Raw genomic sequence first — 27,376 nt, forward strand, 5'->3', positions numbered from 1 at the left:
TGCCTGTCTGTGTGTCTGTATGTATGTGTGTGCCTGTCTGTCTGTATGTATGTGTGTCTTGTGTGTGTCTGTATGTATGTATGTGTGCCTGTCTGTTATAGTGGGCTATAGTAAGTAATAGTAAGTGGGATACCTAGCTCAGCCTTCCTACTGGGCATTGCTATAAGGAAGGTTAAAAAAAAATTAAAAAAAGGGTAGGGGAAAGGTGGTGAGGGGAATTGAGGAGGGAGAGGAGGGGAGCTGACACACAGATGAGAAATCATATTATGCGCAAATAGAGAAGTCGTCTGAATATCACCGAAAGAGGAGACCTTCGTTTGTTCCTTACGAAAATTGAACCAGATATCAAATATTTTGTAATTGCAGGGGGCCCAGCACACTGCATCTGTACATTACAGCTCCTCGCGCTCAATAACTCTCGCAAGGCGCACGGCCGTCAGAGAGTTGCCATGGGTCGTCACTGTGTGTGGAATAAAAATGTGTTCCACAAACTCAAGCCCTGTGTGAATTCTGGAAATGTTTCCTCCAGACCCACTACACTCGTTGTGTCTGTCGAAGCAGGCTGCAAGACCATCCCGGGTTTACAGGAACAGGTTACAAAGGAAAGGAGCCGCCCGTGAAAATTCCTGCAAGTGCGAATTAGCAGAAAGGGTGCGAGCAGCGGACAGGAAGTGGTCACCGGCAGAACGGAGAGACCGAGAAGAGGCTTACCTACGAGCCAGTGAAGAAATATAACAGGGGCTAGAGTTGGGTAGGTAAGGGTTAGTGTTTTGAAATGACTTCAATGTAAGGATTGATAAAGGGGTGAGGTATGGGAGGAGCGACAGGTGAGTAAGATCAGTCTGGCGGCAGCTTTCATTACAGATTGTAGTGCGGCAGTGCGGTTTCTGGGGAGAACAACTAGGAGAGAATTACAGTAATCCATCGAGAGAGTACCAGAGCATGCACAAGCTCCTTGGCAGCATCTTGTGTAAGAGAGGGACGTATACGGGCGATGTTTTTAAGGTGGAATTGACAGGTTTTAGCAACAGACTGGATATGAGGCACAATGGTGAGGCCAGGATCTACGATAACAGCAAGACAGCGAGCTTGCGAGGACAGGGTGAGGCAGGTACTATTAACGATTTGGCAAGTGGTGACATTAAAAATTCAATAACATTATTTATTTATGCTTTCCTTTATTTTTAGTTTATTTTGTTTTGCAATTCATCCCCTTAAGGACGGCGGGCGTTCTATGCCGTCCTTAGGGAACCGGCTCTAAACGCCGGAGGGCGGCATAGAACGCCCAAGCCATCTTTTCTACTTACCCGGTCGCCGTCGATCGCGGTTTGGGGACTGACCTGGGAGCCCAGGGAGTCCCCCTCTGTCCTCTGCAGCCCCCCTTGGCCATGTGATCACGAGGACCTCACGATCACATGGACGACATAGCCGTCCAAGGCATTGCCAGCCGGGGGAGTGCCTGTAATGACAGGTACTCCCCCTGCTGCCTGAAAATAAAATGAAATAAAGTTAAAACCGTGTAAAAATAAATAATATATACTTAAATTATACATATAATAAATATATATAAGTGTATATATATATATATATATATACACATATACATACATACACATACACTGTCTAAGTGTATTTTAATATTAATATTGATATAATTATATAAATTATCAAAATACACGTACAATGATATTGATTAAATATATTTATAATTTTCATTATATATATATTTATATATAATATAAAAAAATTGGTAAATACATTAAAAAATAAAATTACAAAAATAATAAAAATATAAAAAATATATATACATGTGTAAATAAGTTCTAACTGTACTTTTAATATTAATATATATATATATATATTTATATTGATATTAAAATACATGTAGAACAAAATAATATATATACCTATATACATAAGTATATACGTATATATCACTATATATACCTATATATAAATAAAAATAATTTTAAAAAATTCTATACACATATATATATAGATATATATATATATATATATATATACACACACACACACACATATATATATATATATATATATATATATATATAATAATTCTACGTATATATTTATGTAATAAAATTTCATAATTAGGTCATTTTATTAATTACAATTAGCTGGACCTGCCTGACAACCCAGGCCAAAAGTCCAGTGAATTTAATTTGCTAGCGCTATATTTAACCCTGTAACTTTCCAAGACACCATAAAACCTGTACATGGGGGGTACTGTTTTACTCGGAAGACTTCGCTGAACACAAATATTAGTGTTTTAAAATAGTAAAATGTATTACAACGACGATATTGTCAGTGAAAGAGACATTTTTTGCATTTTTCACACACAAATGGCACTTACATGGATGATATAATTGTTGTGATACGTTTTACTGTTTTGAAACACTAATATTTGTGTTCAGTAAAGTCTCCCGAGTATAACAGTACCCCTCATGTACAGGTTTTATGGTGTTTTCAAAAGTTACAGAGTCAAATATAAGGCTTGCGTTTCAGTTTTTTCACATTGAAATTCGACAGGTTGGTTATGTTGCCTTTGAGACCGTACGGCAGCCCAGGAATGAAAATTACCCCCATGATGGCATACCATTTGCAAAAGTAGACAACCCAAGGTATTGCAAATGGGGTATGTCCAGTCTTTTTTAGTAGCCACTTGGTCACAAACACTGGCCAAAGTTAGTGTTAATATTTGTTTGTGTGTGAAAAATGCAAAAAACTAATTTAAACGCCATTTTGGCCAGTGTTTGTGACTAAGTGGCTATTAAAAAAGACTGGACATACCTCATTTGCAATACCTTGGGTTGTCTACTTTTGCAAATGGTATGCCATCATGGGGGTAATTCTTATTCCTGGGCTACCATACGGCCTCAAAGGCAACGTAACCAATCTGGCAAAATTCAATGTGAGAAAACTAAAAAATGTAACACGCTATATTTGACCCTGTACCTTCCCAAAACACCATAAAACCTGTACATAGGGGGCACTGTTTTACACGTGAGACTTTGCTGAATACAAATATGTGTATTTTATTGCAGTAAAAGCAAACAGTATTATGACATTCAAAGTTAGAATGTCACGTAGAACTAAAAGAAAATGTAAATTCTTATTTTCTCCCATTTTTTTCATATTAAATTATGTTTCACAGCTAAATATTTGATATTAAATGAAAGCCCTGTTTCCCCTGAATAAAATGATATATAATAAGGGTGGGTGCATTTAATATGAAAGAGGTGACAGACATATAGCGCAAATGCCAGGTTTTGTTTACGTTTTGTTTTGTTCACAACGTGTACATTTGTCTCAGTCCCTAAGGGGTTAAATAGTTTCTATTGTTGCCTCTTTTATTTAATTATTATTTATTTTAATGTAAAATGATGCAGTGTTTGCTTTCATCCATTTCAAGCAGGGCTGGACTACAGCCAGACTAGTTTAAATAGATCTGATATAAAATATCCTCAGCCAGGTGACAGCTAAACACAATGAATAATTACAGTGTTTGCTTAGTTGAGAGGGTTGTGCTAGTGTAACTAGTTTGACCCTAGAGACGCCCCGTAGTTCTGAACATGTTTTGCTGTCAGCTGTGTTGTAGGAAGCTGTGTGGTCACTGCATGTGATAGCTTTCATAAAGTCTCAGATTCACATCATGGAGCCAGCTATTCGGCTGAAACCAGGTGAGTCTTCCTATGGGGGGCTGCTAACATTCAGGTAAGTCTTTCTATGGGGGGGCTGCTAACATTCAGGTAAGTCTTTCTATGGGGGGGGCTGCTGACATTCAGGGAAGTCTTTCTATGGGGGGGGGGGGGGGCTGAAACCAGGTGAGTCTTCCTATGGGGGGCTGCTAACATTCAGGTAAGTCTTTCTATGGGGGGGCTGCTAACATTCAGGTAAGTCTTTCTATGGGGGGCTGCTAACATTCAGGTAAGTCTTTCTATGGGGGGGGCTGCTGACATTCAGGGAAGTCTTTCTATGGGGGGGGGGGGCTGAAACCAGGTGAGTCTTCCTATGGGGGGCTGCTAACATTCAGGTAAGTCTTTCTATGGGGGGGCTGCTAACATTCAGGTAAGTCTTTCTATGGGGGGGCTGCTAACATTCAGGTAAGTCTTTCTATGGGGGGGCTGCTAACATTCAGGTAAGTCTTTCTATGGGGGGGCTGCTAACATTCAGGTAAGTCTTTCTATGGGGGGGCTGCTAACATTCAGGTAAGTCTTTCTATGGGGGGGGCTGCTAACATTCAGGTAAGTCTTTCTATGGGGGGGCTGCTAACATTCAGGTAAGTCTTTCTATGGGGGGGCTGCTAACATTCAGGTAAGTCTTTCTATGGGGGGGCTGCTAACATTCAGGTAAGTCTTTCTATGGGGGGGCTGCTAACATTCAGGTAAGTCTTTCTATGGGGGGGCTGCTAACATTCAGGTAAGTCTTTCTATGGGGGGGCTGCTAACATTCAGGGAAGTCTTTCTATGGGGGGGCTGCTAACATTCAGGGAAGTCTTTCTATGGGGGGGGGGCTGAAACCAGGTGAGTCTTCCTATGGGGGGCTGCTAACATTCAGGTAAGTCTTTCTATGGGGGGGGCTGCTAACATTCAGGTAAGTCTTTCTATGGGGGGGCTGCTAACATTCAGGTAAGTCTTTCTATGGGGGGGCTGCTAACATTCAGGTAAGTCTTTCTATGGGGGGGCTGCTAACATTCAGGTAAGTCTTTCTATGGGGGGGGGGGGGCTGCTAACATTCAGGTAAGTCTTTCTATGGGGGGGGCTGCTAACATTCAGGTAAGTCTTTCTATGGGGGGGGCTGCTAACATTCAGGTAAGTCTTTCTATTGGGGGGGCTGCTAACATTCAGGTAAGTCTTTCTATTGGGGGGGCTGCTAACATTCAGGTAAGTTTTTCCATGGGGGGGGCTGCTAACATTCAGGTAATTCTTTCTATTGGGGGGGCTGCTAACATTCAGGTAAGTCTTTCCATGGGGGGGGGGCTGCTAACATTCAGGTAAGTCTTTCCATGGGGGGGCTGCTAACATTCAGGTAATTCTTTCTATTGGGGGGGCTGCTAACATTCAGGTAATTCTTTCTATGGGGGCTGCTGATATTATAAGTCTTTAAATCCAAGATAATTAGCAGTGCAGACTCACTCCACCGCCTGGTTATAACTGCATTAATAACTCTGTGGCTGTATTTATGGATGAGAGTAGTGGGAGTAGTAGCTCCGTGTTTGGGGGCTAAGGACACTGTATCATGTATTGAATGTTGCATACCCATCTTGGAAAAGTCATGTGAAAGACGTGCAGGATCTGGGAATCACAAGACTGTGCTGTCGCTGACACAATCCTTTAAGACCCCCCCCCATCACTTCAGTAGCAGTGAACCCCATCATTACATATTCCCATCTATCACCACCTTTCCCTGGATTCTTGTTTCTCCCTCAGCCTAGACTTTCAGTATCCACCTTCCTCTTCAGATTGGCTCCTTTCTTAGTTTGTGCATATAAATAAAATAACTTGTAGCTGACACCTTGTACTGTGATACGTGCAGATCTATACATCCCTTATTGGAGAATGCAGCTCCTCCACTTTATACTGTAATATTACATAAACCCTGAAGGCAAGTCCGGCAGAGCATTCTATTCCTGTAAATAATACGAAGACAGTTTTTCATTAAAGTCTGAAATTCAAAATGAATGTGCAAATTAAAATACGGCAAAATTCCGGGGGGAAATCTCCGAGCTGAGACTATAGCAGAGCTGGGGATTGTTTCCAAAGCATTTGCTGTTTTTTCTTTTCAAATTTTTTTTTTTTTTTTTTTTAATTCTTTATTTTTGGAGTGCATGAAAATAGAACAAGCAGGCTTGTCATGCCCCAACAGCATTGACAAGTATATAATCCGACATATGGTAACAATTGGTCAGCATGAGGAAATATCAGCACAATTATTTTTTTTTTTTATCATAAACATCAGTGGCATTTCTATTTTTGTGAAATATTCTAAGGTAGTGTTCTCAGGCTTTAGGAGCACGCTGGTTTGGGTGTCAGCTTAAACAATAATAATAAAACAAAAAGTTATGGTGGGGAGTTATCCTCGCCGTCTATAGTGTGGGTGAGTGTGTGTAAGCCATACTTTACATAGATTAACAGTGTCCACATTAGGTTTGTCAGGGTCCAGACCGGTGTTGGGCTTCAGTAGATGGGCCGTTGAGTATGTAATTAGCCGTCCTCAGCCAATGCCCTGTGCCTGCCATCGTGGAAAATCTGGTTCCCGGTCGGCTATAACGATGCCTCTCTCCGGTATGCGGGAGTGTGGGTTGCCGGGCTCGTGTTGCAGACGCTGTGTGCAGCAGAATGGGTCTCCGTCCCTACAGCTCCGGGCTGTTAAGGGAGCTATCGCCCTTCGTCCGTGGATCCGCCTTCGACGTGAGGTTGGATCGTGGGTCCCTGGGGTTTCCGATTTGTGGTCTTCCCCGCGGGTGGTTGGACTGCGGCCTGGAGGTTTCTCTGGTTGGGCTCCCAGCCCAGAAGATGGACAGGAGTCCGCTGCTGCTTGGCCGGTGAGTTCCGTCTCGGGAGGTTTAGGTAGGGATTCACGCTTGGCAATGCGGTCCCAAAAGGCTTGGCAAATAGCATCAAAGCGGGCTTGAAAGGCCTCCGTCCAGCTCTGGTCTGTCTGGCTTGCAGGGTCGCACTGGGTTTGTGTCGCGGCGGCCATTTTGAGGTGTCGCGTGGTTCACCAGTCTTTCCCGTTCTGGCCTCTTGGCTCTAGATTCGTAGCTTATGTTCCAGGCGTTCTGTTTGGACCGGGATGTCCCCCGCCGGTCCAAAGGGGGGGGGGGGTTATGAGTTGCGAGGTGATAGCAGTCTGTAGGCCTGTTCTCTAGCGAGGAGAGCGGCCGCCTCTCCCCGTTTCGGTCCCAGGTAGGCCTCTGCAGGATTTCAGGGTTCCTGGTTAGTTTCAAGCTTGAGTCGGGTATCAGAGTGTTCCCCCGGGTGTCCCCTTTTTGCTGGTTTTCCTCCAGATCGTGGACGTGCTCGATATTTGGGTTTTATTTCACCCATATGGCAGTTTTGGTCGGGAGCTTGGTGTCTGCACGTCTGTTCAGCCTGGAAGCTAGGCTCCGCCCCTTTCTTTTCAAATTTAATCAAATTCAGTTATTTTAGTCCAAATTTTGACATTTAGATTCCTATTCACTACAATGTGGTGTTTATTGAATAAGCCCTTTGGTGAGTAACCTTGAGCTGTCTGATAGGAAACAAGCTAACCAGACATTCCGAATGAATTCTCCAAACCGATTCACTTCCCCACTGTGGTTTAGGTGCTGCTGTTCCCTCTTATATCATAAAGTCACGAATAGGTGTTTCACATGGCACAAAACAATGAACATGTCATATCCTCTAAAAGAACACTATAGCGTAAGGAATACAAATATGTATTCCTAACGCTATAGATCCCTAGTTACCTAGTAACCATTTATTTGCTTACTGTAATCCAGCTCCAGGCTTTCTCGACACTGGCGACCTCTCCTCCATCGAACGTCAGCTTCCGAGCTGCCGAATGTGCATGCGCGGCTGGACTGTGTGAGGACATCCAGCGTCAGATAAGTACGATTTACTCCGTGTAAATTGCGTAAGCGCCTCTAGTGGCTGTCAGAGAGACGGCCACTAGAGGCTGGATTAACCCTGAAGTGTAAACATAGCAGTTTCTCTGAACCTACTATGTTTTCAGCTGCAGGGTTAAAACTAGGGGGACCTGGCACCCAGACCACTTCATTGAGCTGAAGTGGCCTGGGTGCCTATAGTGGTCCTTTTACTCTGACTTTTTGGGACGGACTGAACAATGTCTTCTTACTAACACACACATTCCCAGTTCCCATCATCCAGAAGTAGAGAACTTGGCTGTAATATTATTTTATATCAATTTATTCTATTCCTTTATTGATTTTATTTAAGGGTGCAGCAAATCGGACATTCGGCAGAAGGTTTGGGATTATATTGAGAAGAATGATTTGGCAGACTTTCCAAGACCCGTTCATAATCGGATACCCAACTTCAAGGTATAGTAAGATAATTATAGACATTGTTGTATTGTATGTGTATCAGGTGACTTGCTAACTGTATCTGCCATGTGGCCTGCCAGGTGGAGAAGGGAATTTACCTGTTCAATTTCACACAGACTATGGGAATACAAACTTCGATTGAGGTAGTGAATATATATATATTGGGCCTGTATAAAATGTGCATATTAAAAATAAGGATGAGGGAAGTAAATGAAAAGGGGGTACAGAAAATGGGAAAGATTAGAATCCTTTGATCTAATTAGTAGAATGTCATAACTGTATATAATGTATTTATGATGGCCCTGAGGCCATTCACCATTAAGTATAAAAAAAACTGTGAGACATGGGGAAACTAAAACCGTATGCATTGCGTTTAATGTTCAAAGACACAGAATCCTAGATTCATCAGTCGCCCCTACACAGGTCACAGCATTCAGATTACAGGATTTATTAACTGTCCAGCTGAGTTTGTGATATATGAAATATATAATAGCATTCAATGCTTCTCTATAAGCTGATTGCAACGTCTTGCATACAGTATGTCCTTAATATTTCTCTATGAGACAAGTCATCAAGCTTGATGACTTCACAGGACGAGGAGTCGGATACAGTGAGGAGTCGGATGCAGTATGGAGTCTCTCCGTTCTGGAACAAGGAAAGTTTTTTTTTTTTTTTTTTTTTTTTTTTTATATATTTTGTGGGTTTTTTTTTATCTTTAAAGTAATGGCAGTAAATACTTGAACTCACATAGCAGACTTGTAAAAAAATAAATATATATATATATATATATTAAATGAACATTCCAAGCACCATAACCACTACAGCATGTTAGAGTGGCTATGGTGTCAAGAGTGCCCGCACATTTAAGCAGTCAAACAGTTTTAGATTGGTTTGACTTATTACTTGGAGTCAGCTGTGCGTCACTCCCTGTAGTTGAGTTACGGAGCTGTGCCCAGTGGACCCCAGGTAAGAAGTCAAAAAGTTCTAAAACGGCATTCTTGGCAACATAACCACTACAGCATTCTGTAGTGGTTATGGTGCTTGGAGTATTCCTCTAATGTACCGTTAAGCTAACATATGGAAATAAAATTATAGTTGACTGATCTACTTCAGCAGACCTGTATTAGTTTGCCAACTTCTTTCCTAACACAGGGGGCATCCCATGCTTGTGAAAAGCTGCTGAGCTTGCCAGAATTCCACGATGCCAGGACGGTTAAGATTGACCCTGATAGCCCTCATAAGAATGCCCGCTTCCTCACCCTGGATGTAAGTAATTCGTGTTTACACTATTCTGTCTTTTGTATCCCAGAAGGTCAGGGAAAACACAGACGTTTGGAAAGCATTTGCTTGGCATTGCCTTGATAAATAAGGCATTACCTTGCTAAAGGTCCAGGACGTTAGAAACAACGTACTTATGTGTTGTGTTTGCAACGTTCGCTTTAAGTAGTAGCAAGCTGATGCTAGCTCAGTGAGTTAACACTCTAACTTTAGAGACTTGTATGTATAACCTGAAATGTTTCAATCATAAAGAACCCACACAGCCTTTCATATTTCTGAGATCTCTGAAATGAGTAGCGAGTATGTTGGGTTATAGCAAGGGTCCCAATTTTTTTCCGTGGAACCCTTTGACATAGCGTATCAACATTGTGGAAACCCCTCCCCTCCCCCCCATGAAATTGTTTTTTAAATTGCAACGTTTTTTGTATGTGCCGGTGTGTGTCAAGGTGTGGATATCTGTGCTTGTATGTGCCAAAAGTGTGTGTGTGTGTGTGTGTGTGTGTGTGTATATCAGACACACAGATACACACCTTGACACACAGTGTGTACCAAATACAAGTACCTGACGAAGGGAGCAGAGGCTCCCCTACTGAGAAGACACAAAAATCGTCCCTGTAGAGAGCCCATGGAATTTTAAAAAATAAGGATCTAGATTCTATACAATAAACTAAAGAGAGGAGAAAAAAAAAGTGTATTGGAGTTATTGACACCAGGTATAGTGCTTTTTTTTTTTTTTTATAAATTCTTTATTTTTGCGGGTATGCAGAGTATAAGTCAACTGTACATCAAGTGTAATGTTTTCACATTGTACAACACATATAAGACTAACAAGAAAGTCTAATGGCATCTATTACACATTTGCTAGGCTACCCTTTTTTATTGATATTATCTAAGCTAGTACACCTCTTGCCTGGTTGTTAGCCAGAATGCCGTTTGGTGTGAGGGTGCGTGGCGCCAGCTGGGTGGGCCCTGCTCAAGGACGTCGGGGTGTAGTATTTAAAGGGGCCCTCAGGTTTAAAGTTAACAACTCGTGGGAATGTGGCCTGAGGCCGCCTGAGCAACCAAAGAAAGGTGGGGAGGAAACGGCTTAAATGTCATCTCACCCTGTTTGCTTACGGAGCCAGTGAGCATGTGTTAGTGACTACCATTGACGCTTAATGCTAGAATTGTAGTGCCATGATGGGGGTATGGTATGAACTAAGGCTAAACATGCGCTCAGAAATTAAACATATAGTAATGTAAAATAAAACTGCTGTGGTAACACAAGTACTTAGGCTTTAACAGAGAGTCCAGGTCAACGTCCTGTATTATCGACCCGTGTGGGTCAAAAGTGGGTAGTAAGTCCGCTGGGCCATGAGCTCGGGTCAAACGGCCTGCCGCCTTCGGGACCAAGTCTCTGGGCGCAAACGGGGTTATGTCCTCTACGTTCCACGTTGGCCGAGTACTCGCAGATGCTGTAGGGAGAGTAAGTCCTAGCGGTCTGAGGAAGCTGGGTGCCTCGGAGATATGGGAGAGGTAAGAGGTCTTGCCGGCCTGCTCCATGATGAGGCGGTGTTGCCCCCATTTGTACGTGATGGAATTCTCTCGCAGCAGTGTAGTCACCTGTCGGAGGGATCTGCGCCATGTGAGGGTCTGCCTGGAGAGGTCCCTATAGAACGTCAGGGTGTCCCCCTCAAAGATCACCGTTGGGGAGCCCTTAGCGGCGCCCATCAAAGTCCCTCTGTCTGAGTCCCGGTTAAATTTGATGAGCACGTCTCTGGGTGCTTCCTCTGGCGCTTTAGCAGCTTTAGGCAGTCGGAAGCAGGAGTCTAGCCCCACTTGCTTGGCCTGCTTTGGGATCAGCAGCGTAGCCACAAGCCTCCTGCAGTAGTGCGGCAGCTCTGCGTTAGTGACCGATTCGGGCACCCCCCTGATTCTCAGGTTTCTGGCCTTTGCCTTGTCCTCCATGCCGGCCATCTGGGCCGTCAGCGTCGCGCATTGTTTTTGGAGAGACCCCAATGATGCATCCGTGGCTGATTGTGCCACCCTGGTACTCTTGAGGGACTCCTCAGCCGTTGTCATGCGGCCAGACAGCGTGGAGATCTCACTGTGGACGAGCGCCATGTCGGCGTCAAACATTGCTTTTATGTTCAGCATCAGGGTCTTTATATCAGCTTTTGTAGCTGGAGCTGCGTCTCCGAGATCGTGCGACTTTGGGGCTTTGTGTAGTGTCCCGCCGGGAACGCAGGCAGGGTCGGACAGGCTCTCCTCATCTGAGGATTGCGTGGTGTAGGCCTCATGCGGCGCCATCTTGGCGGGCTCGTTTCTTTGAGTCGGGCGTAGAAAGTTGGCGATATCTTGCGATCCGGAGGTAGGATCAGCCCGGCTTTTTTTTGTCTTTTTCCCCATATCTGGAGGAGTCCGGAGGTCCAAATAGTTGGTCCCGGAATTCGCTTTTAGGGTTAAAACACCAAGTTTAACGGGTCTCGGTGTCGGAGCTGTTGAAAGCTGCGACTCTCTCGCTCAGGCGCTGGCTCCGCCCCCGGTATAGTGCTTTAACATGGGAGAATTACATTTCCCTGCGTTGGCAAGCAGCTCATAGACTTTGGACAGGGTCCAGCGTTAGCCACGTTACAAAATCAATTAAAGTTTAACCTAAAGCTTAAAAGAAAGTAAAACTTTTTCAAAGTCAATAACTATATACAATTACCGGCCCAATGAACATCCCCGGCCGTACGAACAATAAACAGAGCTATGGATGAGTAGCACAGGACACCATACCCAAAGTGTCTCGTCCCTGCACCCCTCCGGCCGAGAACCATACCGTGTACTCCAAAGTTGCTCTAATTCTAGATTGGAAGGAGGCGTCCAGAGTAGAAATATACCATTTCCACGTGAGAGATTACTTTTAAAAACTGAAGAGTCCACTCCAGCACTGAGTGTCTATTTAAATTCTTAGCAACAATTCATACTCACGTGATTGTTTCAGAAGCTGTTAGGCCAATGGGTATTTGGTGAGAAAGTAAAACAATGTATTTTTTTTTATTTATTATTCTTTATTTTAAAAGAGCAAAACAGCATAAAATTGCTCACGGTTTAGTACAATTATAAAAATTAGGGAGAAAGGGGGAAAACAATAAACAGAGAGGGCATGGGAGGAGGAAGCCGCTGATATTGCTTCAATCAGAAGGAGGAAACTCTTTTTGTCCACAAAGTTGCTGAATATTTGCTGTTGTGTTTGTGGATGAAGAGATGTGATTCCATAACTAGTTGTAGCAGAAGTAATGAAACGGGTATAAATACTGGCTTCCCTTTAGTGGATCCTGATTCTATTCACTGTAAACGAGGATATGTGGAGCCATGGCAGCTGTAAACCTTGACGGCATCAAGTCTGCTGATAAAACGAATAACAGTAAAATATTAAGCAGGGTTACTGCTGGAAATGTTATATTTTATTTAACCTCATATCTTTCCTATCCACAGGCTCATAAAATATTGCTTGTGCCGACTCCACGGCTTCGAAAAGGGCTGTTTAACAGGATCACCCCACCGGCTAGGGCTGGCAAAGAAATGCTGAAAATGTGCTCCACTCCACAGGTACAGCACATACTATGGTGTAAATAGCGAAATCTGCTACCACTGGATGGTGTTCGGAAAATTGTCTGACAAAGCGCAGTCTTAAACCATATTTCTAAACACAAAAACCTTCTTTTTATTAGGTTTTTAATAAAAATAGGACACGACAAATCATCGGCGTTCTGATATGAAAAAAACAAGAAACAAATCTATAAAATATTAGTTAGATCTATGTAATACCGAAAAAATAAATACCACAGTACAAAAGGAAAATAAAAACATAATAAGTGTTGAGTTTTCCTAGCCCCTCCAGCTTACAGTTCCAACTCCGTTATAATCCAGGCATTATTACTAATTTGTCTCAAAACGGACAACAAATGATTTATTCTAAAATCTTCAAAACTTCACTAATCTCTTATTTCAGCCAATAATAATGGCTTTTTTTTCCTGTAAATGTTACTTTCCCTTCCTCTCCATTTCCTTTATGTTTCACTTTACTTGTTTGTTCCATTTATACAAAACTTGTACAGCATTAGACAATCTCAACATTATTGCCTTTACAAGAAAAGAAGAGACGAGAGAGAGAGAACAAAACAACAAACGAAAAGACAAAGGATGACAAAGGCTTAATTAGAAATCACTCAAAACTCAGCAAGCTTTTTAATCCAAATTTTGATATCAAGGCTTTTTATCTCCAAGTTCTTTTTTGAATCCTTCCTCCATTTTTAATTGGAACATTAGTTTCCTTTTTATCATATTCCAGAATGTCCAATTTCCAATATCTGCTGCCACAAAAAATAAATGAGGAAGACTTTTAGTATTGTATTAAAGGTACCCGAATCGGGGGCGAGGCCTAGCAGCCGAGCTGGCCAGACGTGTGTGTCTCTGTGTCTCTGATAAAACTAAGCTAAAACTTGGCAATTACTGGCCATAACCGTGAATTCTACAGCCCTGCACCATGACTGATTATTACTGAACCGAGTGGGAGCTCGTGGATACAAGCATTGTATACTTCTGAAGAGATAAACCACGCTCCTCACATGCGGCCTAGCACAGAAGGCGACCTCATGACAGGGAGAGGCGGCCGACCTCCCAACATGTGGACCACTTTAAGCAGTGGCCCTGCTGATACCCCGTATCCCCCCCCCCTCTGGACCGGTGGGGGGTTATCCCGGTCCCCGCTGGGGAAACCTCCATATCTACAGCACTCCGAACCGCTGCCGGAGCGAAGCCTGCAGGCCGAGCCCAAGATGGCCGCCAAATCCCAACCTGAGCAATCTCGAGTGGGGTCAGACATCCAAGCAGTGGCGTCTCTTGGATTCATTTTTAGGGGGGGCACATGGTGGGCCAGGGACAAAAGTAGGGGGGCACATTTAACCCCGCCCTCGCCGCAGTTTGCCCCCGCCCCTGCCGCATGTTAAGCCCCGCCCCCGACACAATGTGTTTGTTTTTTTGTTTTTTATAATCCCTGGTGGAGGATTCATTATTTTCCACCAGGGATTATTAAAAAAAAAAAGAACATTTCCCTTGATATAGTGCCATAGTTGCCAACATTTGAGAAATTGGGACATTCAGTGCTCCCTGTACAGTGCTGCTCTCTGTATAATACATGGCTGTGTGTATAATATCCTGGGACAGTCAGTGCTCCCTGTATAGTGTTGCTCTCTGTATATTACATGGCTGTGTGTATAATATCCTGGGACAGTCAGTGCTCCCTGTATAGTGTTGCTCTCTGTATAATACATGGCTGTGTGTATAATATCCTGGGACAGTCAGTGCTCCCTGTATAGTGTTGCTCTCTGTATAATACATGGCTGTGTGTATAATATCCCAGGACAGTCAGTGCTCCCTGTATAGTGTTGCTTTCTGTATAATACATGGCTGTGTGTATAATATCCTGGGACAGTCAGTGCACCCTGTATAGTGTTGCTCTCTGTATAATACATGGCTGTGTGTATAATATCCTGGGACAGTCAGTGCTCCCTGTATAGTGTTGCTCTCTGTATAATACATGGCTGTGTGTATATTATCCCAGGACAGTCAGTGCTCCCTGTATAGTGTTGCTCTCTGTATAATACATGGCTGTGTGTATAATATCCTGGGACAGTCAGTGCTCCCTGTATAGTGTTGCTTTCTGTATAATACATGGCTGTGTGTATAATATCCTGGGACAGTCAGTGCTCCCTGTATAGTGTTGCTCTCTGTATAATACATGGCTGTGTGTATATTATCCCAGGACAGTCAGTGCTCCCTGTATAGTGTTGCTCTCTGTATAATACATGGCTGTGTGTATAATATCCTGGGACAGTCAGTGCTCCCTGTATAGTGTTGCTTTCTGTATAATACATGGCTGTGTGTATAATATCCTGGGACAGTCAGTGCTCCCTGTATAGTGTTTGTGGCGAAACCAACCTCGCCACTGGGCCCCGGAGAAGCCTGTTTGCTAGCCTCCTACCTACTGACTATGGCCCCTGGGTTATTTGGGGCATATTGTACTGTATATTGCTGCTACTGGCCCTTTTAACAGCATCTATGGACATATTGGGACTTTTGGGACTACTGTCCCTTTAAGATTGTGAAGCATATTCAAGTGTACTGCCTGTAATATTATATATGTATTTATAGATGTGTTAAGTTTATCCTGGGTGATTTGTATGCAGCATTCTGATTGTTCGGTAGAATCACTCCATTCAGTATATTGAGTGAAACTACCGAACAACCAGACCACCCAGGAATGAGTGTGCCTCCAATTACCGTTTGCAACAATGTTGCAAACAGGTAATTGGCAATCAGTGCAGTGTGGTCTTTGTCCTCTGGGTGGCCGCCATTCGGGAAACAAACACGTGGCGGCGGCCATCTTAAACTACCGAACAGCGGTGTTTTGCCGTCGAGTGTCTGGAACTAAAATCGGACACTTGACTAGGCAAACACCGCTGAGACCTCCATACTTCCAGAAATTCGTATGGAAACTACCGAATGACCCGCCGTTCGGTAGAAAGAGCCCCATAAACAAGGGAATTCATTCAAACCCTCTCCAGGCTCTATAACACAGGCAATTCGCCTGTTTTCATTCCCTTGTTTGTGACCGACCGCAGGGCCAAAATGCATGGAACTGTTTTCGGATACTTTACCCATGCGGTCGGTCAAATCTTTGGAACCCCATATCTCACGAACCATTCATCCGAATTACTTGAATTTTGAATATGTTGTCCCCCTGAATAAGGGCTATCCAGCGATGCTGGATTTAAAGGTGTACCCCCGGGTTTTGGGGTACATCCAGAACTTGGCTGAAAAAGTGTACCGGATAATTGAGTTTAATGTTATCTGAGGGGAGGGGATGTGTGGGCTGAACCATGTATGTGATTGGTTATTTTATGCCTCCCCCTGGGTGTGGCCTGTATGTGGATTAGTGTAATAAAAGCCAGGCTGGATGAGCCAGTCCAGAGTTCCTGTTTTACCCTCAAAGTGATGTGTCGTCTCATTATTGGGGGAAGGATTTAATGTATGCTGTTCCAGTTGACTGCTAGGAGTACAAGCCTATTCGTATGGTTCCTATTCAATGGTCTACAGCATTCATACGCTTGGGAGAATTTAAAGGTTTCTCGGATTCGGTGATTATGGGGTCTGCCAGAGTGCTTGGAGTCCTCAGGAAGCGCTAGGAGCATCCATTAACGGAGGTACCCAGTCGGGGTGCCAGGTGATCCGTTACAGTGTTGCTCTCTGTATAATACATGGCTGTGTGTATATTATCCCAGGACAGTCAGTGCTCCCTGTATAGTGTTGCTCTCTGTATAATACATGGCTGTGTGTATAATATCCTGGGACAGTCAGTGCTCCCTGTATAGTGTTGCTTTCTGTATAATATCCTGGGACAGTCAGTGCTCTCTGTATAATACATGGCTGTGTGTATATAATCCCAGGACAGTCAGTGCTCCCTGTATAGTGTTGCTCTCTGTATAATACATGGCTGTGTGTATAATATCCTGGGACAGTCAGTGCTCCCTGTATAGTGTTGCTCTCTGTATAATACATGGCTGTGTGTATAATATCCTGGGACAGTCAGTGCTCCCTGTATAGTGTTGCTCTCTGTATAATACATGGCTGTGTGTATATTATCCCAGGACAGTCAGTGCTCCCTGTATAGTGTTGCTCTCTGTATAATACATGGCTGTGTGTATAATATCCTGGGACAGTCAGTGCTCCCTGTATAGTGTTGCTTTCTGTATAATACATGGCTGTGTGTATAATATCCTGGGACAGTCAGTGCTCCCTGTATAGTGTTGCTCTCTGTATAATACATGGCTGTGTGTATATTATCCCAGGACAGTCAGTGCTCCCTGTATAGTGTTGCTCTCTGTATAATACATGGCTGTGTGTATAATATCCTGGGACAGTCAGTGCTCCCTGTATAGTGTTGCTCTCTGTATAATACATGGCTGTGTGTATATTATCCCAGGACAGTCAGTGCTCCCTGTATAGTGTTGCTCTCTGTATAATACATGGCTGTGTGTATAATATCCTGGGACAGTCAGTGCTCCCTGTATAGTGTTGCTCTCTGTATATTACATGGCTGTGTGTATAATATCCTGGGACAGTCAGTGCACCCTGTATAGTGTTGCTCTCTGTATAATACATGGCTGTGTGTATATTATCCCAGGACAGTCAGTGCTCCCTGTATAGTGTTGCCCTCTGTATATTACATGGCTGTGTGTATAATATCCTGGGACAGTCAGTGCTCCCTGTATAGTGTTGCTCTCTGTATAATACATGGCTGTGTGTATATTATCCCAGGACAGTCAGTGCTCCCTGTATAGTGTTGCTCTCTGTATAATACATGGCTGTGTGTATAATATCCTGGGACAGTCAGTGCTCCCTGTATAGTGTTGCTCTCTGTATAATACATGGCTGTGTGTATAATATCCTGGGACAGTCAGTGCTCCCTGTATAGTGTTGCTCTCTGTATAATACATGGCTGTGTGTATATTATCCCAGGACAGTCAGTGCTCCCTGTATAGTGTTGCTCTCTGTATAATACATGGCTGTGTGTATAATATCCTGGGACAGTCAGTGCTCCCTGTATAGTGTTGCTCTCTGTATATTACATGGCTGTGTGTATAATATCCTGGGACAGTCAGTGCACCCTGTATAGTGTTGCTCTCTGTATAATACATGGCTGTGTGTATATTATCCCAGGACAGTCAGTGCTCCCTGTATAGTGTTGCCCTCTGTATATTACATGGCTGTGTGTATAATATCCTGGGACAGTCAGTGCTCCCTGTATAGTGTTGCTCTCTGTATAATACATGGCTGTGTGTATATTATCCCAGGACAGTCAGTGCTCCCTGTATAGTGTTGCTCTCTGTATATTACATGGCTGTGTGTATAATATCCTGGGACAGTCAGTGCTCCCTGTATAGTGTTGCTCTCTGTATATTACATGGCTGTGTGTATAATATCCTGGGACAGTCAGTGCACCCTGTATAGTGTTGCTCTCTGTATAATACATGGCTGTGTGTATAATATCCTGGGACAGTCAGTGCTCCCTGTATAGTGCTGCTCTCTGTATAATACAGATCTGTTTGTGTATAATATCCCAAGACAGAGAGCAGCACTATACAGGGAACACTGATTGTCCCAGGATATTATACAGACACAGACCTGTATTATACAGAGAACAGCACTATAGTATTATACAGATAGCTGAGCATATACCCCATGTCCCAATCTCTAGACTACAAGTACCTGTCAACAGCAGCTCCCAGATGCGTGTAACAGGGCTAAAGTGTGCGGCAGCTCACACAGATGATTCAGCGGTAAAGCGCACTGGCTGGCAGAGCCAAACTGGAAAGCAGCCCTGGAAAAAAAATGTATGCCATTCCTACAGATATATATATATATATATATATATATATATATATATATATATATATATATATATATATATATATATATATATATATATATATATATTACAGTGAGCACACAAGCTCACTGACATGCGCAAATAGGCTCACTGACAGACAAAAAACTCTCTGACTCGCACACAGGCTTACTACAGACAAACTCACTTGTATAAACACAAGGCTCACTGCAAAGAACTTCAGGGACACACACATGCTGAATAAATAGAAGCTCACTGACACACACAAGCAGTACCATCTTAACAGTGTTAAGGGCCCCCGGGCTAAGCAGTGCACTGGGGCCCTTCCTACACAACAACTCACAGGAATAAAAATTGTAATTATTGATAGACTGCTGAGTACATACACACAGTACACAAATACGAACACCGAGAAACTTCTAAATACACACACACACAGACGTTGCTGAATGCACACAGACGTTGCTGAATGCACACAGGCTGATTTTTACACTTACACACAGACTGCTGAATCCAACACACACAGCTGAGTCCATACACACACACACACACACACAGACATACAGACTGCTGAGTCCATACACACACAGACTGCTGAGTCCATACACACACAGACAGACACACAGACTGCTGAGTCCATACACACAGACAGACACACAGACTGCTGAGTCCATACACACACAGACAGACACACAGACTGCTGAGTCCATATACACACAGACAGACACACAGACTGCTGAGTCCATACACAGAGTGCTGAGTTCATACACACACAGACTGCTGAGTCCTAGATACAGACACACAAAGATTGCTGAGTCCATACACACATACAGATTGCTGAGTCCATACACACATACAGACTGCTGAGTCCATACACACATACAGACTGCTGAGTCCATACACACATACAGACTGCTGAGTCCATACACACATACAGACTGCTGAGTCCATACACACATACAGACTGCTGAGTCCATACACACATACAGACTGCTGAGTCCATACACACATACAGACTGCTGAGTCCATACACACATACAGACTGCTGAGTCCATACACACATACAGACTGCTGAGTCCATACACACATACAGACTGCTGAGTCCATACACACATACAGACTGCTGAGTCCATACACACATACAGACTGCTGAGTCCATACACACATACAGACTGCTGAGTCCATACACACACACACAGACTGCTGAGTCCACACACACACACACACAGACTGCTGAGTCCACACACACACACACAGACTGCTGAGTCCACACACACACACACACACAGACTGCTGAGTCCACACACACACACACACACAGACTGCTGAGTCCACACACACACACACACACGGACTGCTGAGTCCACACACACACACACACACAGACTGCTGAGTCCACACACACACACACACAGACTGCTGAGTCCACACACACACACACACACACAGACTGCTGAGTCCACACACACACACACACACAGACTGCTGAGTCCACACACACACACACACACAGACTGCTGAGTCCACACACACACACACAGACTGCTGAGTCCACACACACACACACACACACAGACTGCTGAGTCCACACACACACACACACACAGACTGCTGAGTCCACACACACACAGACTGCTGAGTCCACACACACACACACACACACACAGACTGCTGAGTCCACACACACACACACACACACAGACTGCTGAGTCCACACACACACACACACATACACACACACACACACACACAGACTGCTGAGTCCACACACACACACACACACACACACAGACTGCTGAGTCCACACACACACACACACACACACACACACACACACATACACACACACACAGACTGCTGAGTCCACACACACACACACACACACACACAGACTGCTGAGTCCACACACACACACATACACACACACAGACTGCTGAGTCCACACACACACACACACACACACAGACTGCTGAGTCCACACACACACACACACAGACTGCTGAGTCCACACACACACACACAGACTGCTGAGTCCACACACACACACACACACACACAGACTGCTGAGTCCACACACACACACACACACACAGACTGCTGAGTCCACACACACACACACACAGACTGCTGAGTCCACACACACACACACACACAGACTGCTGAGTCCACACACACACACACACACAGACTGCTGAGTCCACACACACACACACACACAGACTGCTGAGTCCACACACACACACACAGACTGCTGAGTCCACACACACACAGACTGCTGAGTCCACACACACACACAGACTGCTGAGTCCACACACACACACAGACTGCTGAGTCCACACACACACACAGACTGCTGAGTCCACACACACACACAGACTGCTGAGTCCACACACACACACAGACTGCTGAGTCCACACACACACACAGACTGCTGAGTCCACACACACACAGACACAGACTGCGCTGTCCATACACACACAGACACAGACTGCGCTGTCCATACACACACACAGACACAGAAACAGACTGCGCTGTCCATACACACACACAGACACAGAAACAGACTGCGCTGTCCATACACACACACAGACACAGAAACAGACTGCGCTGTCCATACACACACACAGACACAGAAACAGACTGCGCTGTCCATACACACACACAGACACAGAAACAGACTGCGCTGTCCATACACACACAGACTGCTGAGCAGAGGCGGCTCTAGACTTTATGAGGCCTTAGGCGTAACTCAAACATGAGGCCCCACTAACAAGTTTACCTGTGTATGTGCCTGAGAGTGTGTCTGACAGAGAGTATCCTTGTGTGTGAGAATGTATGTCTCTGTGAGCATGTTTGCGTTTTTGTCTGAGACTGAAGTGTGTTGTGTGTACGGCGGGGGATGGTGTGAGGGGGTGATGGTGAGAGGGAAAGGGGGGTGATGGTGAGAGGGAAAGGGGGGTGATGGTGAGAGGGAAAGGGGGGTGATGGTGAGAGGGAAAGGGGGGTGATGGTGAGAGGGAAAGGGGGGTGATGGTGAGAGGGAAAGGGGGGTGATGGTGAGAGGGAAAGGGGGGTGATGGTGAGAGGGAAAGGGGGGTGATGGTGAGAAGGAGAGCGGGGTGATGGTGAGAAGGAAGGGGGGTGATGGTGAGAAGGAAGGGGGGTGATGGTGAGAAGGAAGGGGGGTGATGTGAGAAGGAGGGTGAGAGTGGAGGGGTGTGATGTGAGAGTGGAGGGGGGGTGATGTGAGAGTGGAGGGGGGGTGATGTGAGAGTGGAGGGGGGGTGATGTGAGAGTGGAGGGGGGGGTGATGTGAGAGTGGAGGGGGGGGTGATGTGAGAGTGGAGGGGGGGTGATGTGAGAGTGGAGGGGGGGGGGTGATGTGAGAGTGGAGGGGGGGTGATGTGAGAGTGAGCGGGGGTTGATGTGAGAGTGAGCGGGGGTTGATGTGAGAGTGAGCGGGGGTTGATGTGAGAGTGAGCGGGGGTTGATGTGAGAGTGAGCGGGGGTTGATGTGAGAGTGAGCGGGGGTTGATGTGAGAGTGAGGGGGTGATGTGATGTGAGAAGGGGGGGTGATGTGATGTGAGAAGGGGGGGTGATGTGATGTGAGAAGGAGGGGGGTGATGTGAGAAGGAGGGGGGTGATGTGAGAAGGAGGGGGGTGATGTGAGAAGGAGGGGGGTGATGTGAGAAGGAGGGGGGTGATGTGAGAAGGAGGGGGGTGATGTGAGAAGGAGGGGGGTGATGTGAGAAGGAGGGGGGTGATGTGAGAAGGAGGGGGGTGATGTGAGAAGGAGGGGGTGATGTGAGAAGGAGGGGGGTGATGTGAGAAGGAGGGGGTGATGTGAGAAGGAGGGGGTGATGTGAGAAGGAGGGGGTGATGTGAGAAGGAGGGGGGTGATGTGAGAAGGAGGGGGGTGATGTGAGAAGGAGGGGGGTGATGTGAGAAGGAGGGGGGTGATGTGAGAAGGAGGGGGTGATGTGAGAAGGAGGGGGGTGATGTGAGAAGGAGGGGGTGATGTGAGAAGGAGGGGGGTGATGGGTGATGTGAGAAGGAGGGGGTGATGTGAGAAGGAGGGGGTGATGTGAGAAGGAGGGGGGTGATGTGATGTGAGAAGGAGGGGGGTGATGTGATGTGAGAAGGAGGGGGGTTGATGGTGAGGGGGGTGAGGCTGAGGGTGGTGAGGGGGGTGAGGGGTGAGGCTGAGGGGGGTGAGGGGTGAGGCTGAGGGGGGTGTTGGGTGAGGCTGAGGGTGGTGAGGAGTGAGGCTGAGGGTGGTGAGGAGTGAGGCTGAGGGTGGTGAGGAGTGAGGCTGAGGGTGGTGAGGAGTGAGGCTGAGAGGGGTGGGGGGTGATGCTGAGGATGGTGAGGGGGTGATGCTGCGGGTGGTTGGGGTGATGCTGAGGATGGTGAGGGGGGTTATGCTGAGGATGGTGAGGTGGTGATGCTGAGGGTGGTGAGGGAGGGTGATGCTGAGGGTGGTGGGGTGGTGAGGCTGAGGGTGGTGAGGGGGTGCTGAGGCTGAGGGTGGTGAGGGGGTGCTGAGGCTGAGGGTGGTGAGGGGGTGCTGAGGCTGAGGGTGGTGGGGAGGGTGGTGAGGCTGAGGGTATTGGGGAGGGTGGGGAGGCTGGTGAGGCTGAAGTTGCTAGGGAGGCTGAGGGTGGTGAGGCTGAGGGTGGTGAGGCTGAGGGTGGTGAGGCTGAGGGTGGTAGGGAGGCTGAGTGAGCGGGGGTTGATGTGAGAGTGAGCGGGGGTTGATGTGAGAGTGAGCGGGGGTTGATGTGAGAGTGAGCGGGGGTTGATGTGAGAAGGGGGGGTGATGTGATGTGAGAAGGAGGGGGGTGATGTGAGAAGGAGGGGGGTGATGTGAGAAGGAGGGGGGTGATGTGAGAAGGAGGGGGGTGATGTGAGAAGGAGGGGGGTGATGTGAGAAGGAGGGGGGTGATGTGAGAAGGAGGGGGGTGATGTGAGAAGGAGGGGGGTGATGTGAGAAGGAGGGGGGTGATGTGAGAAGGAGGGGGGTGATGTGAGAAGGAGGGGGGTGATGTGAGAAGGAGGGGGGTGATGTGAGAAGGAGGGGGGTGATGTGAGAAGGAGGGGGGTGATGTGAGAAGGAGGGGGGTGATGTGAGAAGGAGGGGGGTGATGTGAGAAGGAGGGGGGTGATGTGAGAAGGAGGGGGTGATGTGATGTGAGAAGGAGGGGGGTTATGTGATGTGAGAAGGAGGGGGGTTGATGCTGAGGGTGGTGAGGGGGGTGAGGGGTGAGGCTGAGGGGGGTGGGGGGTGAGGCTGAGGGGGGTGGGGGGTGAGGCTGAGGGGGGTGGGGGGTGAGGCTGAGGGGGGTGAGGAGTGAGGCTGAGGGTGGTGAGGAGTGAGGCTGAGGGTGGTGAGGAGTGAGGCTGAGGGTGGTGAGGAGTGAGGCTGAGGGGGGTGGGGGGTGATGCTGAGGATGGTGAGGGGGTGATGCTGCGGGTGGTTGGGGTGATGCTGAGGATGGTGAGGGGGGTTATGCTGAGGATGGTGAGGTGGTGATGCTGAGGGTGGTGAGGGAGGGTGATGCTGAGGGTGGTGGGGTGGTGAGGCTGAGGGTGGTGAGGGGGTGCTGAGGCTGAGGGTGGTGGGGAGGGTGGTGAGGGAGGGTGATGCTGAGGGTGGTGGGGGGGTGCTGAGGCTGAGGGTGGTGAGGGGGTGCTGAGGCTGAGGGTGGTGGGGAGGGTGGTGAGGCTGAGGGTATTGGGGAGGGTGGGGAGGCTGGTGAGGCTGAAGTTGCTAGGGAGGCTGAGGGTGGTGAGGCTGAGGGTGGTGAGGCTGAGGGTGGTGAGGCTGAGGGTGGTAGGGAGGCTGAGTGAGCGGGGGTTGATGTGAGAGTGAGCGGGGGTTGATGTGAGAGTGAGCGGGGGTTGATGTGAGAGTGAGCAGGGGGTGATGTGAGAGTGAGAGGGGGTGATGTGATGTGAGAGTGAGGGGGTGATGTGATGTGAGAAGGAGGGGGTGATGTGATGTGAGAAGGAGGGGGTGATGTGATGTGAGAAGGGGGGGTGATGTGATGTGAGAAGGAGGGGGGTGATGTGAGAAGGAGGGGGGTGATGTGAGAAGGAGGGGGGTGATGTGATGTGAGAAGGAGGGGGGTGATGTGATGTGAGAAGGAGGGGGGTTGATGGTGAGGCTGAGGGTGGTGAGGGGGGTGAGGCTGAGGGTGGTGAGGGGGGTGGGGGGTTGATGCTGAGGGTGGTGAGGGGTGAGGCTGAGGGGGGTGAGGGGTGAGGCTGAGGGGGGTGAGGGGTGAGGCTGAGGGGGGTGAGGGGTGAGGCTGTGAGGGGTGAGGCTGAGGGGGGTGAGGGGTGAGGCTGTGGGGGGTGAGGCTGAGGGGGGTGGGGGGTGATGCTGAGGGTGGTGAGGAGTGAGGCTGAGGATGGTGAGGGGGTGATGCTGCGGGTGGTTGGGGTGATGCTGAGGATGGTGAGGGGGGTTATGCTGAGGATGGTGAGGGGGGTTATGCTGAGGATGGTGAGGTGGTGATGCTGAGGGTGGTGAGGGAGGGTGATGCTGAGGGTGGTGGGGTGGTGAGGCTGGTGGGGTGGTGAGGCTGAGGGTGGTGAGGGGGTGCTGAGGCTGAGGGTGGTGAGGGGGTGCTGAGGCTGAGGGTATTGGGGAGGGTGGTGAGGCTGAGGGTATTGGGGAGGGTGGGGAGGCTGGTGAGGCTGAAGTTGCTAGGGAGGCTGAGGGTGGTGAGGCTGAGGGTGGTGAGGCTGAGGGTGGTGAGGCTGAGGGTGGTGAGGCTGAGGGTGGTAGGGAGGCTGAGGGTGGTAGGGAGGCTGAGGGTGGTAGGGAGGCTGAGGGTGGTAGGGAGGCTGAGGGTGGTAGGGAGGCTGAGTACACACACACACACACAAGGGGGGGCACAGCATGATGTAGGGGGGGCCATGGCCCCCTCTGCCCCCCCCTAGCGACGCCACTGCATCCAAGCATGGAAAAAGAGCTTTGAGGCCCGATTTAATCAAATCTGTCAAGACTTCTGGAGGCGTTTGGAACGCAGACCAACCCCCTAGGACTTACCTGCTACACAGAAGATTGCAGCTGAAACTGCTGTCCGCAGATCCGACACCGGAGCGCACCCGCCATGCCGAAAGTCACATCGGAGGTCTTACAAGGCACCGGAGAGGAGAACAACACAACATCACAGTAAGACTGCCTTGCCGTCCCGCCGCTACTTGCCGGCTAGGCGCCCTGGGGAAAGCGGAAAACACTTGACTAAGCCGCTCCGTCGGGTGATTCCCACCTGGCAGCGCAGACCAGGAGCCCAGAGAGGACTCAGAGGCCCTAGCCAGATATCTGAACTGAGTTGCTCGACGGCCGGGACGGGATGGGAGCTCACAGGCATTCGGGGCTGGTGGCCACCTGCCGTATGGAGTGATGGACTTGGGTGTCTCAGTCCTAGCAGCCCGCCATTAATGGGCATCGGATAAGCAGCCCCACACGAAGAGCAAAGAGCCCTTGGAGCACAGCCGGCTCTCAGTGCCGAACGGGCTTGATTACAGGGGAACTTTTAATTTTAATTTACCAACTCTTATGTTTATATGCCAGTTTATATAAAATGCTACTCTCTACACATAACTACTGATGGCAAATATGCAATATTACCTGTGTGAGACGAGCCTGAAGGTCTTAATCCATAAGATATGACTGCCTAAACATCCCTTTTGCAGTGAAACTATTCCCCACTGTTGAAATGTAGTGCTCATTACTTTTCTCCCACAGCATGTCTAGAGCTTAGCTCGTACACACTGGGAAACACTAGCCAGATTGATCAAGGCGAGATACCTCCCTAGGAGGCAAACATCCCAGAGCACACCGGCCTCACCGACAGCTTCCCCTCCCGCAGCTGCTGATGCATCTAAGCTCGGTGTGGGCATGCTATTTCAATCCACAACCCACAAATTACCTCTTAAACATGCTCCATCCCTAGAACTAGTACCCGGCAGATATTAAGCGACAGAACAAACTAGATTAAGATTAACGTGTTACATTGGAATCATATTTTGTCTGACGGTATTAAGTTCAGCCTACCCAGTATGCCTTGATAACGCCTGATGCCTTTGCATTGTCAGACAAAACTTGTTTTAGCCTGTTTACCCGAGCTCGTGGTTAACCTTATATGCTACTCACCTCAGCTAGACTTACCTGGCATAACCCTAGTGTATTTTGTGTTCAACTCAACATATATACCGTAAGTTATGTACACTCATGTTAAGCCTGTTCAATTATCACAAAAATTGTGCATGTACTCACACCACTGATTCACCTGCATACTACGCGCACGCTGTCGTGGCGTTTGTTTATATGATGTACTTACCTGCACAACAAAAAATACAGAATTAAAAAAAAAAAAAAAGGTACCCGAATCAAAATGTAGCAAAAATATTTCTGAGAGTGAGTGAGTGGTAGTACTGTTTCAGTGATCCCTTGAATCTCATAGTCCAAATGTTTCCAAAGTAATTTAATCGGGGACAAAACCAACAGGTATGCAAAAAGTCACCTCTTCCTGACTTATATCTCCAGCAAATCTCCTAAGGAACACTGATTCCTTTTGGC

At 47.1% G+C, this 27,376-nt stretch overlaps 1 protein-coding gene across 1 annotated transcript in view; it reads left to right on the plus strand.

The window, feature by feature from the left end:
* The first annotated feature begins 3,563 nt into the window (after window positions 1-3,563).
* The window catches only part of MTHFSD (methenyltetrahydrofolate synthetase domain containing), a 29,860-nt gene continuing 6,047 nt past the window's right edge, over window positions 3,564-27,376 (plus strand). The window contains exons 1-4 of the mRNA XM_063438689.1: window positions 3,564-3,701; window positions 7,962-8,065; window positions 9,221-9,334; window positions 12,809-12,922. Of these exons, the coding sequence (XP_063294759.1) occupies window positions 3,674-3,701; window positions 7,962-8,065; window positions 9,221-9,334; window positions 12,809-12,922 (360 nt within the window). The 5' untranslated portion in view covers window positions 3,564-3,673. The remainder of the gene's footprint in view (window positions 3,702-7,961; window positions 8,066-9,220; window positions 9,335-12,808; window positions 12,923-27,376) is intronic.

The sequence above is a fragment of the Pelobates fuscus genome, chromosome 12, assembly GCF_036172605.1.
Source record: "Pelobates fuscus isolate aPelFus1 chromosome 12, aPelFus1.pri, whole genome shotgun sequence".
Taxonomy (NCBI): domain Eukaryota; kingdom Metazoa; phylum Chordata; class Amphibia; order Anura; family Pelobatidae; genus Pelobates; species Pelobates fuscus.